The sequence below is a fragment of the Nerophis lumbriciformis genome, linkage group LG01 (genome assembly GCF_033978685.3).
Source record: "Nerophis lumbriciformis linkage group LG01, RoL_Nlum_v2.1, whole genome shotgun sequence".
In the NCBI taxonomy this organism is placed as follows: Eukaryota; Metazoa; Chordata; class Actinopteri; order Syngnathiformes; family Syngnathidae; genus Nerophis; species Nerophis lumbriciformis.
In genome coordinates, this window is record NC_084548.2 from 49,519,393 (window position 1) to 49,535,942 (window position 16,550).

A 16,550-nucleotide genomic window follows, 5' to 3' on the forward strand; every position below is an offset into this window, starting at 1 on the left:
CATGGCTGCTTCTCAGACCAAAGACATATATGAGGTCTCTCTGCTCCACTGTATACATCTCTCTGCCCAAATATATGACTCTAGTCTAATATTCAGATCAATACTAGTCAGTCAGTAACACGCATGCCCTCTTAAGTTACCAGTGAGAAAACGAACAGATCTGACTGTGGTTGACGTTCATTTCCTGTTGGTTAACAACTCAAAAAGCAGATGTCACGAATAGAAGAAGGCTGCGGTGCACCCGCCCATGTCATGTTTCCTTTACTGAACCTCATGAGACTGAAGGCATCGCAGCCTCGCGTGCCACTCAGTGGAAAATGAGGCTCCTGAGGGTCTTTGGTGTCATGTGTAAGTCTGCATGGATTTATTCAAACCACCTATTCATGTCGCCATCAACATTCATCACAATTTGTTTCCACAGATGTCGCTGCCATTTGTGTGGCTCAAGATCCTCTGGATGGTGAGAAACTGATTTTTATTTTTGGGAATTACAAAAACATGACCCAAGAACTAAATATTTAGGTACAGAACTTGAATTTAGGGTCTGTGATTCTTGTGTCCGATTAAAAACAAAACAAAAAAAACCGGAGGAAACGTTGAGGAAGTCAGACATCAAAACTTTGTTGACATGTGTCCGACACTTCCTGCTGTGTTTTTTTTCTTCTTTGTTTGCATTTTATGAATCATTTTTATAGTCGTTCATATCTAAAACCTTTAAACTTTTGCTGTCAAATTGTAATACTTTTTTAAGCTGATTAATCACACTTTTGAATTTGGATTAATCATGATTAATCACAGGGTATTACTTGCGTGCATAGTTTAAATCCACTTAAAAGAAGACCCCCATATTGAAACATTTTAGTCACAGTTGTGTTACAGTTTGAGCAAAGTGTGAGCTGCATTTTATCCTCATTGTGTGTCTTTCACATAATTTAAAATGACCAACAAAATGTTTTGTTGTTGTTGTTAATACAGATGTACAGTACTTCATAGAGGTTTCTGCAAGTATAGTGTTATATCTTTTCATGGGACGACACCAAATATCCCTATCGGCGTGCAGCCTTGATGCTGGTCTTGGTAGGCAATAGTTCTGGGCTTGATGCCTGTCAAAGCTGTGTCAGGAAGGACTGCCAATTTATGTTTTAAACCTCTTAAACTGGTTGTTTTGCATATACAAATACATTGAACACTTGTTTTCTCCATTAATTATTTGAATACAAAACATACGTCAAATTAAATTTAAGTTTGGGTTAAAAAAATGCAGAAGAGATGTGTGAAGTGGGGGGGGTTTGATATGGCGCCCCCTCCTAGTGTGAAGTCATCTACAGAACTGGAGCCCATTTCCCCGCATAGACAGCGTGGATAAAGGCGGGTCTAACTATTATTTGATCACTTCATTGTGAGTTTTTGTCACCCTGGTCCATGATTACTTTAACACTGATGTGGTTAACATTATGAGCAAAAATGTAACAACATTTCCAAACTTCCATGCTCTTCCATAGACCCCATAGCCTGTGTTTCCTCATTCTCCTTCTGAAAACATCAGAAGAAGAGGACACAAAATAGAATACCAGAATTACCTTCTTATTCTCTCGCTTTTGAGTGCTGGGTCTTTTCTTATTTCCATTTTTCTACAGGTTCTGACTCAGTCTTTCTCCCCTTAAGGGTGCTCCTGATTTTCAGGATCACATTTGGCTTGAGTTTTTTTTTTATTTTTTTACAATTTTTACAACTAAAACCCTTTTTCTTCGATGTCAGAATCATTCAAGTGATTGCTGCAAACTACACTCCTCTCGCTTGGTCCGTCCCATTTTGCGTGAGTCATTTTGACTGGAGAGGTCCATACTTGCATCATACTCCCATCATTTGGAAATGTATGCAGGCTGACCCCTTCTTTAGTTGTATTGCTACAACCCGCAACCATGCATCTGGTAGACATGTTAGATCATTCCTTCCAATCCTGCAAGAACATTTCGTGATTCAGGATGAAGATGCTACCAAAACACATACCACGCGAGATGAAAAGGCCACCTGTCTTCTGTAGGTAACGTCAGCAGGCTGACGCAGGCCACGCCCACATTTTAGATCTAAAAGTGGGTGTTCAAAAATATGCTGAAACTCGTTATAAAACAAGCCTAAAATCACGATTGTGTCTAATTTGTGGGGTATTTTATCTGTTGACTTGATTTTTAGGTCCAGAACAATGAAATATGTGCCAATGTTGTCAGTATTAGAGGGGGTCTTTAATGTGTGGTTTTCAGCTCATTTTATTATATTTTATAACTCTTAAAAATGTGTGGTTTTTTTTTGTCTACACCAGGGATGTCAAACATGCGGCCAGCAGGCCGGCTCAGGCCCGAGAGATGAGTTTGCTAAGTGTAAAATTGAGCTACATTTTTAAATGAAAGAAACTTCTGTTCTAAATGTGTCCACTAGATGTCGCAATAGCAATACTGTTAGGCAAGTATATCAAGCAAGAGGTAAGTAAAGCGGGGCTGTGACTCCTCTTTGGGGCGGTATAGCTCGGTTGGAGTGGCCGTGCCAGCAACTTGAGGGTTGCAGGTTCGATCCCCGCTTCTGCCATCCTAGTCACCGCCGTTGTGTCCTTGGGCAAGACACTTTACCCACCTGCTCCCAGTGCCACCCACACTGGTTTAAATGTAACTTAGATATTGGGTTTCACTATGTAAAGCGCTTTGAGTCACTAGAGAAAAAGCGCTATATAAATATAATTCACTTCACTTCACACTTCACTTCGACTCAACGTAAAACAAACAGGAGTAAAATACACATTTGGTAGGTAGGCCTACTTAAAATGCTGCATGAGACACTGCACCGTGTTATAGTTCTGTGAAGATTATTTTATTATGTGCACATTTAAAGTAAGTGAATGGTGTGTGATTTACTGCAATACTGTCAGTCTTTAATGTTTCTAATTTTTGTTTGTTGAAATTGAGGTTTTTATTTTCTATCGATACACAGTGATGGACTTAGACTTAGACTTAGACTTCCTTTTTATTGTCATTCAAATTTGAACTTTACAGCACAGATAAGAACAACATTTTGTTACATAAGCTCATGGTAGTGCAGGATAAAAAAGCAATAAGGTGCATATATAAATAAATAAATATATATAAATAATATATAAATATATATATAAAATAAATATATATAAATAAATGCCTGATGCCTAGAAGGCAGGGAGTAACTCAACCCTCTTGAAAAGTTTCGACCTCAGTTTGTATGCTTTGTTGAGTTAGCACAGGAATTACTATGTGGAAATGACAAATGAGGTCGTTGATACATAGAACAGTTTTTATTTATGCTTTATTTTATTTTTTGTTCAACCTATATGGGCTGTGACTTGAAGTCGAATTGCTTTGTAGATAGACTGAGATGAAGTCTAAGTTCATTGGGTTCTTCATGGTGTTTTTGAAACTGCACCAATTTTTTTCCTCAGAATTTTCAACTAACTGGAGGTGTTTTGTCAAGAGGATTATTTGTGATATGTACATTTTTAGAATGTGCTTGTTCTATTTTGGGCCAAAGTCAAACAAATTAAACAAGCTGAAGTTGTCGTACGTGAGAATAGATTTTCCTCCGTGCGGCCCCTGTGCTAAAATGAGTTGGCACCCCTGGTCTACACCATCTTTTCGCACTTGTGTTTGTGTATTCATTTTAGTTTTTCAGAATAACCTTATTTTAGTTTTGCTTGAATTCAAGGATAGCTTGATTTAATCAAACCATCTTTTAGTTCAGGGGTTCTTAACCTTTTTAACCTTGGGGCCCAACTTTCCCACCATAGAATTAGTAATCCTACTACTAAGAATTTTCAATAATTATTTCCAACCTACTTACAGTTTAACAGGATAAACCTTGTCAAATGATATGAAAGCATGTGTTAATCACAAATATTATTATTTATTTAGCATATTAAATTTAGGCTGAGGTCAAGCTGATTACGCAAATAAGTACTAACCAAAAATACTGCAAAAGAGGGGACTCAAATAACTGAAATTCACATGCAATTATGCACTGATAAAATAAATACACAAAATTATTAGTAAATATTAATAATAACATCATAATAATAATACATAATAATATTGCAGGGATGCCGCAAGATGATGATAATGGTGATTTATTTTGAACATGCCTCTTTGAATGACATTTGTAGGGCTTCGGGTTTGATGAGTGTTATGTAAAAGGATGTTTTTAACCTTAATTTTAGGTCTTGGTTTTGTTTGGACAGGGTTTAAAGTTAGCAATATAATTGGGGTACAAGGGTTTTTGTCAAGTTTAGAGTTATGTTCGGTGAGGTCATCGTTTGTTTTGTAAAAATAATGAAAATTAGCAAAAGTACAGTGTCTTAGTACTTTCCATCACTGTTTGTATATCATGTATACTTCCTTTTAATAAGTTATGAATACTCTTTCCTGTATTTTGTCATATTCCTTCCTCTAGTCACCTCCATGGACATCTTGCCTCCCAGTGGATCATCAAATGCGACCGAGTCGATCTATGGTGAGTTAAACGGTGAGTTTCTGTTTCCTCAAAACAGAAAGTGAGAAATTCTAAAAAGCTAAGCACAAACATAAAATTATATTTGTATTGGCCATAGTCAGAAATTTATTTTTGTATTTATATGTTACACTAACACTAAACCTAAACTGTATTTCTAACACTACCCTAACCTGAACCCTATCCCCAACTTTAACCATAACACTAAACTAACCACACTCCTAACCAGAACCTAATTCCAGCCCTAACCACTAACCAAAACCATAAACCAAATCCTGGCTCTAATCCTTAACTTCAAACCTCGACCCCTAAAATATACAGACATCAAAACGATCCTTTTTTTGTATATGAAAATTCTAATCTTAGTGAGTTGTCATATCCTCCCATTCACCAGTCACTGCTTACCACATACTTAGTTTAAAAAAAAAAAAGTTTACCTAGATTAGACCTGCACTTTTACATACTGTATATCTGAGTCGCAATGTAAGTATGCTTTGACAAGTACAATATCTTAGTACTTACCATCACTGTGTGTAAAGCTGCAGCGATTAATCGATTAATTCGATTTGAAAAAAGCCTGGATTTATATTTTGTTGCTTTGATTAATCGTTGAAACTGCTAAAACTGATCAAACCCAGACCGCATGGAGTGCCCGGAACTGTTAACATGTTGACATAGTTTCAGCACGGCTGCTTCAATAGAGTATACATAAAACCGGTGGGATGTGGGTTTTGTGATCTATGTGGTGGCGAACTATGGGGTTTTCATTTATATATATATATATATATATATATATATATATATATATATATATATATATATATATATATATTTTTTTAAGAATGCATGTTTGAAGTACAAAGTTAATTATGTTCACTTATTACAAAAAAGAATGAACATTATGGCAAGCAGAAAAATCGTTATTTTAACAATTATTTTTAAAATACGCATTTAGGCTGTAAAGTGTTTTTTATTTGATTACTCGATTACTAAAAAAAATTTGATAGCTGGAGTCCCAACTGCATGTACTATATACCGTCAAGACACTTAATATGTTTTAAGTGTACTCTGATCTCAACTATTCTGTCATCTCTCCACCAGTCACCTCCATGTTCAGCGACATTTTCCCAACCAGCCAACCTTCAACTGAAAGCCAGACAATCTATGGTGAGGAAAAAATGTAAAATGTAAAATAACACAAATCCACTTTAAGGTTATTTAAGCACCGCAAATATTTAAAACATTTTTGAAGACCCATTTGGCTTAAAACATATACATTGAAATGTGCTCTTCTAATGCTGCAATTTCAATATTATGTACCGGTAATGTCTGTATTGGGCAGTGCAGTGGTTCATGTAGTGGTTCAGCAAATTTGCCTCACATATAAGTGGTTCTGGTTTTCAATCTTTAGTCTGAAAACTTGGACTATACTCCAAGAACATGCATGCTAGGCCAATTGAATAGATTAGCTGTACGTGTGACTATCAGTTTGATTAGTTATTAATCTCGATGTGTGCTGTGATTGACTGGCAACCAAAGGCCAAAGTCTTGTTGGATATGCTCTTGCTAACTCGTCAATCTGAGCAGCATAATTGTCAGAAACTAAATGAATAATGTCTCATTTATTTACATCTTCTAGAGCCTCCTGTCCCATCATTGCACTTGCAGTCACCCTGGTTTGAGATCTTCCCCTTCGAGAAAGCGGAGTTTCTGTGTTTAATCAATGACAGCTCTGACTGGAACGTCACCTGGTACAAATCGGGCAGTCAAGTACAAGAAACAGACCCAAATTTGTCTTTCAGTATGTCGCAAGGAGTAGTGCTGACCATCCCCGCAGCATTGCCAGCACATTCTGGACTCTATGTGTGTCAAGGTCATCACAAAGTAAAGGGCAATACGAGCTACAGTAATTCGCTTGAACTGAAAGTCGATGGTAAAGTTTCATCTGTTTTACTTGTTGATCGTCAAGTCAACAGATACTCATATGCAGACTGTTTATGTTTTCTAACTGTTCAGCAAACAAGCCCAAAGCAACTCTGACGCAGAATCCAAAGTGGGAACACATGTACCCAGGAGAATCTGTCACTTTTCAGTGCACGATTCACAAGTCTCAAGGTTGGGAGTATGAGTGGTTCCGCAATGACATGAAAATCCAAGAATCTAACATTACATATAGAATAGATTCTTTAACACTATCTGACACTGGGCGGTACCACTGCAAAGCCAAGAGAGGAAAAAGTCTTTTTTTTTTTTACACGGAACAAAGTGAAACCTCAATCCTGCAGGTCTATGGTAAGCATCACTTACCACAACTCGGTCACACTGTACTTCACGGCTTATTCATGCGATGCAAACCAGCCTATACTGTGTATATGTATCTATGCATGTATGTATGTATATATATATATACAGTACAGGCCAAAAGTTTGGACACACCTTCTCATTCAATGGGTTTTCTTTATTTTCATTACTATTTACATTGTAGATTGTCACTGAGGGCATCAAAATTATGAACGAACACATGTGGAGTTATGTACTTAACGAACAAGGTGAAATAAGTGAAAACATGTTTTATATTCTAGTTTCTTCGAAATAGCCACCCTTTGCTCTGATTACTGTTTTGCACACTTTTGGCATTCTCTCGATGAGCTTCAAGAGGTAGTCACTTGAAAGGGTTTTCACTTCACAGGTGTCATAGTTCTGATGCCTTCAGTGACAATCGACAATGTAAATAGTCGTGAAAATAAAGAAAACAAATTTAAATGAGGTTTGTCCAAACGTTTGGCCTGTACTGTATATACATATATATTTTTGTTTTTAATTTATTTATGTATGTATTTCAGAACCACCAACACCAACTCTGAGGCTTGTGACTTCCTGGTCAGATGTGTTTGAAAATGAGACAGTGGAGCTATCATGCAATATGGACAGCTCTAACTGGACATTCATCTGGCACAAACATGGAATGGAACTCCAAAGAGACTCTGTGGTGAAGCTGAGAGCAGGAGGATCCCGTCTCAAAATAACCTCAGCTTCTCGAGCTCACCAAGGAGAATATTCTTGCAAAGCACAACTGAAGTCCAGGAAAGTCACCTCCATATTCAGCAACACTGCAATTGTTCATGTTTATGGTAAATTACGTTTTTATTGTGCCTTTGTTTTCCATAATGTTAACACCATGTTTATTCATGTATTACAAAGACCTTCCCTGGAAACATATACAGTACATACACTATTTGGTCCCATACAGGTCCATCCAGTGGCATTTCCATATGGAAAAGGTGTTTCTTTGGCAACTTGGGGCATAGCTCTACTTCTTCACATGGGCAGGGAAATCTGACATACACGTACAAAAAATACTTCAAAACAGAAAAATAAGGATAATGAGACACATTTTGCCTTACACAAACTGAATGCATTCAAGCTAAATAAAAACTGCTGGTTTATAACCTAAAACGAGACTCTTTGGAGCACAAATTATCATAACAAGGACTACATGTTTTGAGATCTTCCAAATTGTTCTTTAATGTTCATAGCTACATTCAGTGTATATGTATGAGAATTGTATATGACGTCCTTCATTAACAAAAGGACTGTTCTTGAAATATCAAGTAATATTTTAACCTTTTTTTTTTTAAGGAACTCCCCCTAAGCCATCACTGAGCAAGGATCCTATTTTGAACTCGATGTATGTTGGAGAAAACACCACATTCACCTGCAAAGTGGATGTGGCAACCGGCTGGGTATACCAGTGGTACAAAGACGGAACAACACTTATTGGCACAGACGAGACCCTCCAAATCACACACCTTGGTCCTCATGATGCAGGGACATACCAGTGCAAGGCTACTAGAGGCCAAAGAACGTCCACGGACATTAGTGACAAGATGACTCAAGATGTTCTTGGTAGGTAAAAATCGGCAAATAAATCTTACTTTTGAATTGCATTGAGAGAAACATTACATGGTATCTCACACAAGTGAATACACCCCTTAAGTACATCTTCTAAAGGGACAACACAAAAGGGACTATGAGTCAGTATGAAAGTGAGAACACAGCAATTATAGCCTAAGTACTGTATAGTTTGCTGAAATGTGGGGTGTATTAAAAAACATTTACAGATAGTTTTTTAGGAAGTCATAGAGAGAAACAACATTTAATATGCACCTTGCTTCCTTTTAAAGCTGTTTGTATTCTGTTGAAACAGGATGTGGTACTGAGCAGGAAGGGAAGGAAATGAATTTATTTAGCTATGAATATTGAAACAATGAGGGTAGAGGATTTCCTCCCACTACTATTTCATGCAAAGGTTCTCTCATATTTCTAAGACAGTTTACTGCTATTGACAGTAGTTTATTAGGCTAACCAAAAAAAAATTGGTTTCAAAAGCCTAACTGGTGTGTTTTTTTTAAAGAAATTCCCGTTCCGTCAATGGTGGTAAGCACCCGATGGGCAGATGTTTTCCCCACGGAGCGTGTGACATTGAGCTGTGCAATTGAGACAAGCTCTGACTGGACGTATAAATGGCAAAAAGACGGTCAGGTGATCCAGAGCAACATGTCTTTTACGTTGGATGGAACTACTCTGTCCATTGACTCTGCTTCAGACTTTCATGGAGGGATTTACAGCTGCTCAGGAACACTAAACAGCAGGCCTGTCAGCAGCAACCTTTCTTCTGGAGTATCAATCAGTGTCTACGGTGAGTTTTGGAACACTCCCCTTAAAACTCATACACATTTCAGTAAGTTTGTGCTGATATACTTTAATGCTACGATCAACAAATGTAATCATTGGTTCCACTTTTAGGCAAGAAACCCAAAGCCATCCTGGTGCAGGACCCTGCTGATACATTACTGCACACTGGAGATTCTGTCTCCTATAGCTGTCACATCAACGTCTCCTCTGGATGGGAGTATCGGTGGTACAAAGATGCTGATCCACTAACTGTATCTGGAAACAACTACACCATAAGTCCACTGGCCTTGGGAAACACTGGATCATATAAATGTCAAGCAATGAGAGGGCGAAGCAGTGCTATCTTTGAGACTGAACAGAGTCTGACATTAAGTCTTCAAGTTGAAGGTGTGTTGTTCAAAGAGCTCCCTTAGAATTTTCACCTGTGACCTTGGTTGACAAAGTTCTATTATTGCTTTCACAGAACGTCCATTGGCAAATATAATTGTCTTGACCGGCTGGTCCGAGGTCTTTTCCACTGATAGTCTCGTGCTCCAGTGTGAGGTCACAGGAAGCAGGGACACCTGGAACTACACATGGTAACATGAACCCATTTTAATAGGCACCAACTATAGAAAATTTGCCTGTGTTGGGAAATTAGGGAGATATGTACATTCTGATGAGATACGATGTAAGAATTGATTCCGCATTCATGAAGATAATGATCAGATTTGATTGACTTTGCTAGGATAACCTCCCCACATTGAAGCTTGGTTTCCTTTTCCTTTCTTCCATCATCAATGCATATCTAAGTTTCATTTCTATAGTATTGTTCTTAAAAAATATTTACCAGAGTAAAAAATGATGGATATCAGCAAAAAAACAAGTATCGGCATGCAAAAATGTCTGATACAAGCTTCAATATAAGCAGTCGTGCAGCGTGTTTACTTGTGCAAAACTACATTCAGTAAACATCTAAATGTCCTCCAATAAGCACACAGGATTGGTCTTTTCTTGTATTTTAGTGAAATCTTATATAAAAGGTAAACATGGTACGCTATAGGGCTACCAGGTGCTAGCAGCTACACAACAGCTAAGAGCACAATAGCACAGAAGCTCGACATGCGTAATGAGTGTTCTTAATTGAACAATATTGCAGTCTAAAACAGGACATATGTCAATATAAACAAGTATCAATTATAGTTACATTGTTTCTTGCATTGAACAAAGAGAGCACAGTCTACCAAGTCAGATTATTTGTGTTAAACATACTTGACCAATAAATCTGATTCTTAATACAAACTAGTGTCCAAGGTGGAAGCATGTCTGGATCTTACTGTACTGTGGCATGCGCTTCATTTAATTAATTATTGTAACCCCCAGGCCAAAAAACAATTTATCGCTCCACTTCAAAATCCTACATCTGTCATGTAGGGTTAGTGTTTTTCATACCTACCGTTGTTATCGCAGTAATTTTACTTGATCAAGCCTTTTCTAACATTCCACACTACAAAATAATAAAAGTATGTACCATGATTCATACTTGTATCGTGTCACAATAATAACAGTATTGGCCAATACTCAGGCTACAATATCGGTATCAAATCGGATGTAAAATATTAAAGCAGCTGAAATCAGAGATGTGTACTCACTTTTGTTGTGAGCTATAGAATTTAGCATCATATGTTTGGAGGCAAAATGTATCACTCATGTTTGTAGTTTGTATATGAGGTCGTTAGCAGGATTACACCCCTCATTTCCAGGAAACTCGGTGGCCTTAGGAAGAGCCTACTCCAATTTGGAGCATGTCGGAATAAACCCCTTCATGAAACCTTCAAGACCATAAAGACAGAGCTTGTAAAAAACAATTCATACACTAGGTCTGATTAGATTGTGCATGTGTACTTGATGTTGTGCTCTTTGGAAGATATTTGTGGACTATTAAAAATATACCAACAAACAGGTTTGTCAAGGGACAACAGATCACAAACTCATCTTCTGAAAAACACACAGTCACACCCCAAAATGACCCCGAGCAGAGTCAATACGCTTGTCAGGGGATTCGCATCGGAAGACCCTATTACTCCACAAAAAGTGATGCCCTGACGACTAAGAACCTTTGTAAGTTTTCAATAACAACCTTTTTTGCACTTACAAGAATTCTGTGACGATTCTCATTTTTTACCTTGTAGTGTTGAAGAGGCGGGTGCTTCTCTCTATATCTGGCTGCATCTTCTTTGGCATCGTCGCTGTTTTTTTGGGCTGCTTTGTTCTCAAAGTCACCAGGAAACCAGGTGTGATGGACTTTATAAAGAATGTCTAATATTATATACGGTATCTCACACACACGGTGACCAGATGTGTTTTACCTGATTGTGCAGAGGACAATGAAAGGAGACCGGATGAGCCCGAGCTCTTCCTCACCATGGCTCAGCTAAAGGAACGTGTTGGTATGGCGACACAGAATAACGGCTTTTTCCTTGAATACCAATGATTCACTTTGGGGCTATTTATGGATCATCCTTTAGGCGTTGGCACTCGTGTTTAAGTTCCTCTATCTTGTGTGCAGATGCTCCTTGTCTATTGGTTGATTACATCACAGATGCACAATTGAACAATCCAGCAAAAGGTAGAGTAAATTTAATTATTCTGTGCCTTTGTCCTCACTTGATATTGTTTTTGTTTTTATTTGACCTGCAGAGAGTGAGGACATTAACTGCAGTGAAACAACAAAGTTACCTGTAATCTTACAGCAAGACCAAGGTAATACAATCATGGACAAGCGGAACGTCCCTTAAGAGAATAAGAAGTAATGTGAGCTGTATTATTAATCCACCTTGTGTTTTTCTAGCAGTGACGACAGAGAGCACTGATAAAGCAGCGGAGGATGGTGCTCTTGTTTCTTTTCAACACTGAGCCACCAAACTTGAATGTATTTGAACACATGTATAAGGAAATGTGTGTGGAACTACACAAACAAATGGCAAATTGCTCGGTCTCCATTCAAAGGTCACAATATTTCACTGTTGGCGGTGGAAAGGAAAATTCAAATCAAAACAGTTTGTTGACTCTACAAAGAACATGAATTTCTTAAAATTGTACAATTGCATATTCTTTTTTTTTTTATTGAAAAATGACAGTGCTACATAGATTAATTTGCTAGTTACAATTAAAGCGTTCCATAACACAGTGTTTATTTGTTTTTACATAAACCACAAGCTTTTAAAGGGGACTTATGATGATTTTCCTCTTTTTGGACATAAGATATGTTACAATGTTGGATGGTGGTGTTAAACAAAATAAAAGCCTCATATCATATAAGGTAATACATTTGGGCATGAGCTTGCACACAGTTTTGGGTGCCTCTGACAGCTGTGGTTGAGTCTTATTTGGACATTAAGTAGAAATTATCAGCTTCGGACTGTGAGAATATTATCACCTTACGAGTCAGCTCTCCTGATCTCTTGTCCTCATACCTGCTCTGATGTCTAAAAAAAAAAACTTTCATGTTTGCTTGTTCACAACATTTTATACGTGACTTGGGTCAAGATGGACCAGTACAAAATTAGATTAGCCAATAAACTACGACGGGGGAAAAACAAAGACAATACAACTTGGTTTAGTAATAATAATAATAATAATGATAATAATAAAAGACAAGGTAAGATAATATATTATTTTCATCTAATCTTGCCATGTGCATGATAACACCAATGCAGTGAGATAAATGCTACTAAAAGCAACTTTTTTATGAATCTTGTATCGATCCAAGATTGTGCAGTCCTTAATGTTGTGACCCGTGGAGCTATATATTGTTTATGAAGTTTATTTTTGACCATGTCTGGGGAGGGGGGAAAAAACTGTTATCTGGGATACCAGAGAGGAAAAAAAAAAAAATATGAGGAATTTAAAAATATCAGCTGGCAGCCCAGGGCAGATTTGACCATTGTTAGGATGATTTGGAAGATAATTCCTACATAGAAATTCTTTAAAAAATGCAATTTAAAGAAAATACCCCAACGGTTAGTGTTTTCATGTATGAAAATATCAATTTGAAGTTTCAAATAAATTTAAGAATAAAGACATAATTATGATAACAAATGTTGAAATTGTAAAAACTCAAATATTTTGTTGAACAAGTAAGTCACTTAGTCATGGATGTAAAACTGCATTCATGATGTCTGCTACAAGTTGGTGTTTGTTCAATTATAACGTGGAGATTTGTATAACCTGTAATCTTAATAAATTCATGATTATACGTCATAGTGCTTTCTAGGCAACTTTGGTCATGCAGCACAAGATCTTATACATGTTAGTATTTTAAATCATGATTAAAATCATGAGACATAATAAATTGTCAACAGCAAGATGCCATATTATTACTTCCTTAGAATAGTAACTTATGAAAATGACTCACCAGGCAGTTTGTAGATTTATTTTCTTTATCTTTTCTTCGCTGCATGTTAACTTGTGTGATGACTGTATTATGATGATAGTATATATCTGTACTATGAATCAATTTAAGTGGACCCCGACTTAAACAAGTTGAAAAACTTATTCGGGTGTTACCATTTAGTGGTCAATTGTACGGAATATGTACTGTACTGTGCAATCTACTAATAAAAGTTTCAATCAGCTTCCCTTGCAATGCCATTTCAATGACAACCAGCCTTTGCCACCATAGTCGCTAAGACTGCAAACTGTTTTCCCGAAATCTTAATTTTTAAGATTAATTAATTCCAAAAGCAGGCACCAGTCCATTTATTTTTCTAACCACGACCAGATCCAATAATTCTTTATTACCACATTCAACCGAGACACCATTCCGCGACATGTTGAATAAGTCGTGAGCTCGCCAGAGCCAGCAATTACGAAACACGAATGTGTTAATTCAAAACAAAATCACTACATTACATTTACCAATCCTACACTATAATATTAACATGTTGTACCTAAATGTGCAAAGATTTTAAGGACACGTTTGCTAGCAAAAAGGCAGCAAAGCCGCTGACCATAGTCACGTGTAACTGGACAAAATGTATTTAATCTGATCATCATTTGGATTCATGCATCACACCTTAAAAGGTGCCATATGTAATAATTTAATGTCAAGTCATCATTAAATGGCCCTGATATGTCAAAAGGCATTAATAAATCATGCCATTTTTGAATACCTATATAGCTGATAACTGTAGTTCAGCCGGGATATGCTCATGTCAAAATTAGATTTACAGCCCCGAAAATGTTTTATTGTTCTCATTTCGATGCCCCACCCTCTACTGTTTGACCAATTAGAAAGTCAGTGAGTGTGTCACATCCATGTTGCCAGTTACGCACCGCCCTCTTCGTCGAGCTACTGCCACTGGTAAAGTTGCTAAACATGTTAGACCTTAGTAAATCTAAAAGGCGTTGTTACGATTCTCAATTTATTCATGACAAAGCCAGGAACAAAACGAGGATTTGTATCGAGGACGCCTTTGAAAGATGGAGATGATTGAAGGTGGAGAAGATTGTTTCATCTGACGCCAAATTTGCAAATTTCCTCCTTGATAGGTAAGTCAGGCATTTACGTTTTCTTATTATTTGCAATAAATGGAAATGGACATTTTGTATGTAAACTATATTGTGTCCAATACAGTCTATGACCGTGTCTAACAAAGCTAGTATGTTCATGCAACGAATGCTTATAGTGTGATGCTCAGCTCCTAGTGTAAAGCTTACTTAGCATGCTAGCCTGGTCAATGAAACATCAACATACAGGCTAACGGAGGAAATACAGAATATGGCTGTTAGCCTGTATGTCGATGTGTCATCCAACTAACAGCGCAGAATATATTTTCGACAAATAAAACCTATGTGTCAGTGCCTATTTCGTTGTCAATATGCAGATATGCTGAGGAAATGGGTTCCAACATTAGCATGGTTTCTGGTACTGTATGTTCATCGGGCACATAGGGGGTGGAATAATGCATTACATGTAATGATTTTCTACTTTGTGTATTGACATGGTAGTAGGCTATATGATTTATGCGTAACGTGTTTATGCCTCACGTGGGTTGGCTCATAGAATCGCACTCTGCACTGAAAGATGGTGATGTGCATACATGGAAGAGAATGCAGTGCGTCAGGTTGTTATGCTGAACAAAATGTGGCGGTAATTTTACTGTTGGCCTTGGCTTGCCATCAAAGTAGGCCTATGCGATATATGTTATATATAATTATTTCGATGGTGATCCGTGCGGTCAAACTCTACATTTTAGCAATATTTTAATGCCAACAATCTGTCCTGACTCTCGACGAGAATATTGCTGCGTAACTTTACAAATACATTTGGCTAATCGACATCAGTAAAATGTGGCATCATTTATTTAGTCAACCATCTTGTAAGAAGCAAAAACAAGAGAAACCTACAGCATAGGACTCGTTGATTGCCATTTGAAGTTCCTAGGAGTAGGATTCGGATTCGGCTGCGTATCTGGCAACCTCAGTCATGGAGAGTGGGAGGGACTAGAGAATTTTGACCGTGATTGCAGTACCATTTCTGGCCACATTCCTACATCTGGCACCAATCATTGTTACTATAACTTTAACTTAACTTTAAATTGGAATACTTTACTCTGACATGCGCATCACATAAACTTTTGGACAAGGTTGCTCACTACAGGTGCTGAAGAAGAAGCAGTGACTTTCACTGTAAAAGAAAAACATGGCTTTGTGCATTTCGGCTTGTCTGACGTCACAGTATTTATCATTTTTTCCCCGCCTATTCACTACTTTTGTTTTACCTCTCTTTTTGAAATTGAGCTGTTCTGTTCCTTTTATGTTGCGATTTTGTACAGGTTGCCGCTCGTCTTTATGTAACGACAATCTGTGTATGTTTCGGAGGGTAGCAGTTAGCACTTGGAGTAGCTGTAAGGTTGTGAATAAAATAAAGAATAATTTAGACAACTGGATCCCTTCTTTCATTGTTACATCGACACATGACACTCCAGACCATACTTTTGTTTTTACTAGCCTTGTTTTAAAGCAACTCAACAGCATATAACGCTACGTCTGTACTTGTTGAATGGGGGAGACAGCAAAACAATCGCTTCATTTCGAGACTGTTCTCCCCGATCCACCACCAAAGTATAGCGGACGTCAAATTAGGGCTGGGCGATATATCGAATATAGTTGATGTATCGCGGGTTTGTCTCTGTGCGATATAGAAAATGACTATATCGTGGTATTCGAGTATAAGTCCTCACGCAGTTGCTTTTAGCTGCGGGCATTACACTTCAGGCTTTTCTCACTCTCTATAATTTGCTTCTCACAGAGACGTAAAACAAGCACACCTTCTTACATACGTCACATGG

General features: G+C 37.5%; 1 protein-coding gene across 3 annotated transcripts; it reads left to right on the plus strand.

The window, feature by feature from the left end:
• Nucleotides 1–279: 279 nt before the first annotated feature.
• LOC133622594 (cell adhesion molecule CEACAM5-like) lies at nucleotides 280–13,832 on the plus strand. Of its 3 annotated transcripts, none has more exons than XM_061985426.2 (17): nucleotides 280–348; nucleotides 422–460; nucleotides 4,465–4,536; nucleotides 5,623–5,688; nucleotides 6,161–6,454; nucleotides 6,538–6,813; nucleotides 7,365–7,652; nucleotides 8,161–8,427; nucleotides 8,936–9,220; nucleotides 9,328–9,603; nucleotides 9,680–9,794; nucleotides 11,159–11,316; nucleotides 11,388–11,489; nucleotides 11,577–11,645; nucleotides 11,765–11,824; nucleotides 11,896–11,958; nucleotides 12,047–13,832. In XM_061985426.2, exons 1-17 carry the CDS (start codon nucleotides 318–320, stop codon nucleotides 12,109–12,111), a joined length of 2,526 nt encoding a protein of 841 aa, XP_061841410.2. In that variant the 5' UTR covers nucleotides 280–317; the 3' UTR covers nucleotides 12,112–13,832. The 3 variants fall into 3 exon arrangements, with proteins under 3 accessions (XP_061841410.2, XP_061841414.2, XP_061841421.2); XM_061985430.2 differs by having other exon boundaries at nucleotides 12,050–13,832; XM_061985437.2 differs by having other exon boundaries at nucleotides 4,465–4,524.
• The last annotated feature ends 2,718 nt before the right edge of the window (nucleotides 13,833–16,550 follow it).

Excerpts from the sequence above, each read along its gene's own strand:
- LOC133622594 (XM_061985426.2), top strand. The coding sequence starts at position 318 with ATGAGGCTCCTGAGGGTCTTTGGTGTCATGT. Across the intron at positions 11,317-11,387 it reads CCTGACGACTAAGAACCTTT|TGTTGAAGAGGCGGGTGCTT; the intron begins GTAAGTTTTCAA and ends TTTACCTTGTAG. Across the intron at positions 11,646-11,764 it reads TCAGCTAAAGGAACGTGTTG|ATGCTCCTTGTCTATTGGTT; the intron begins GTATGGCGACAC and ends TCTTGTGTGCAG.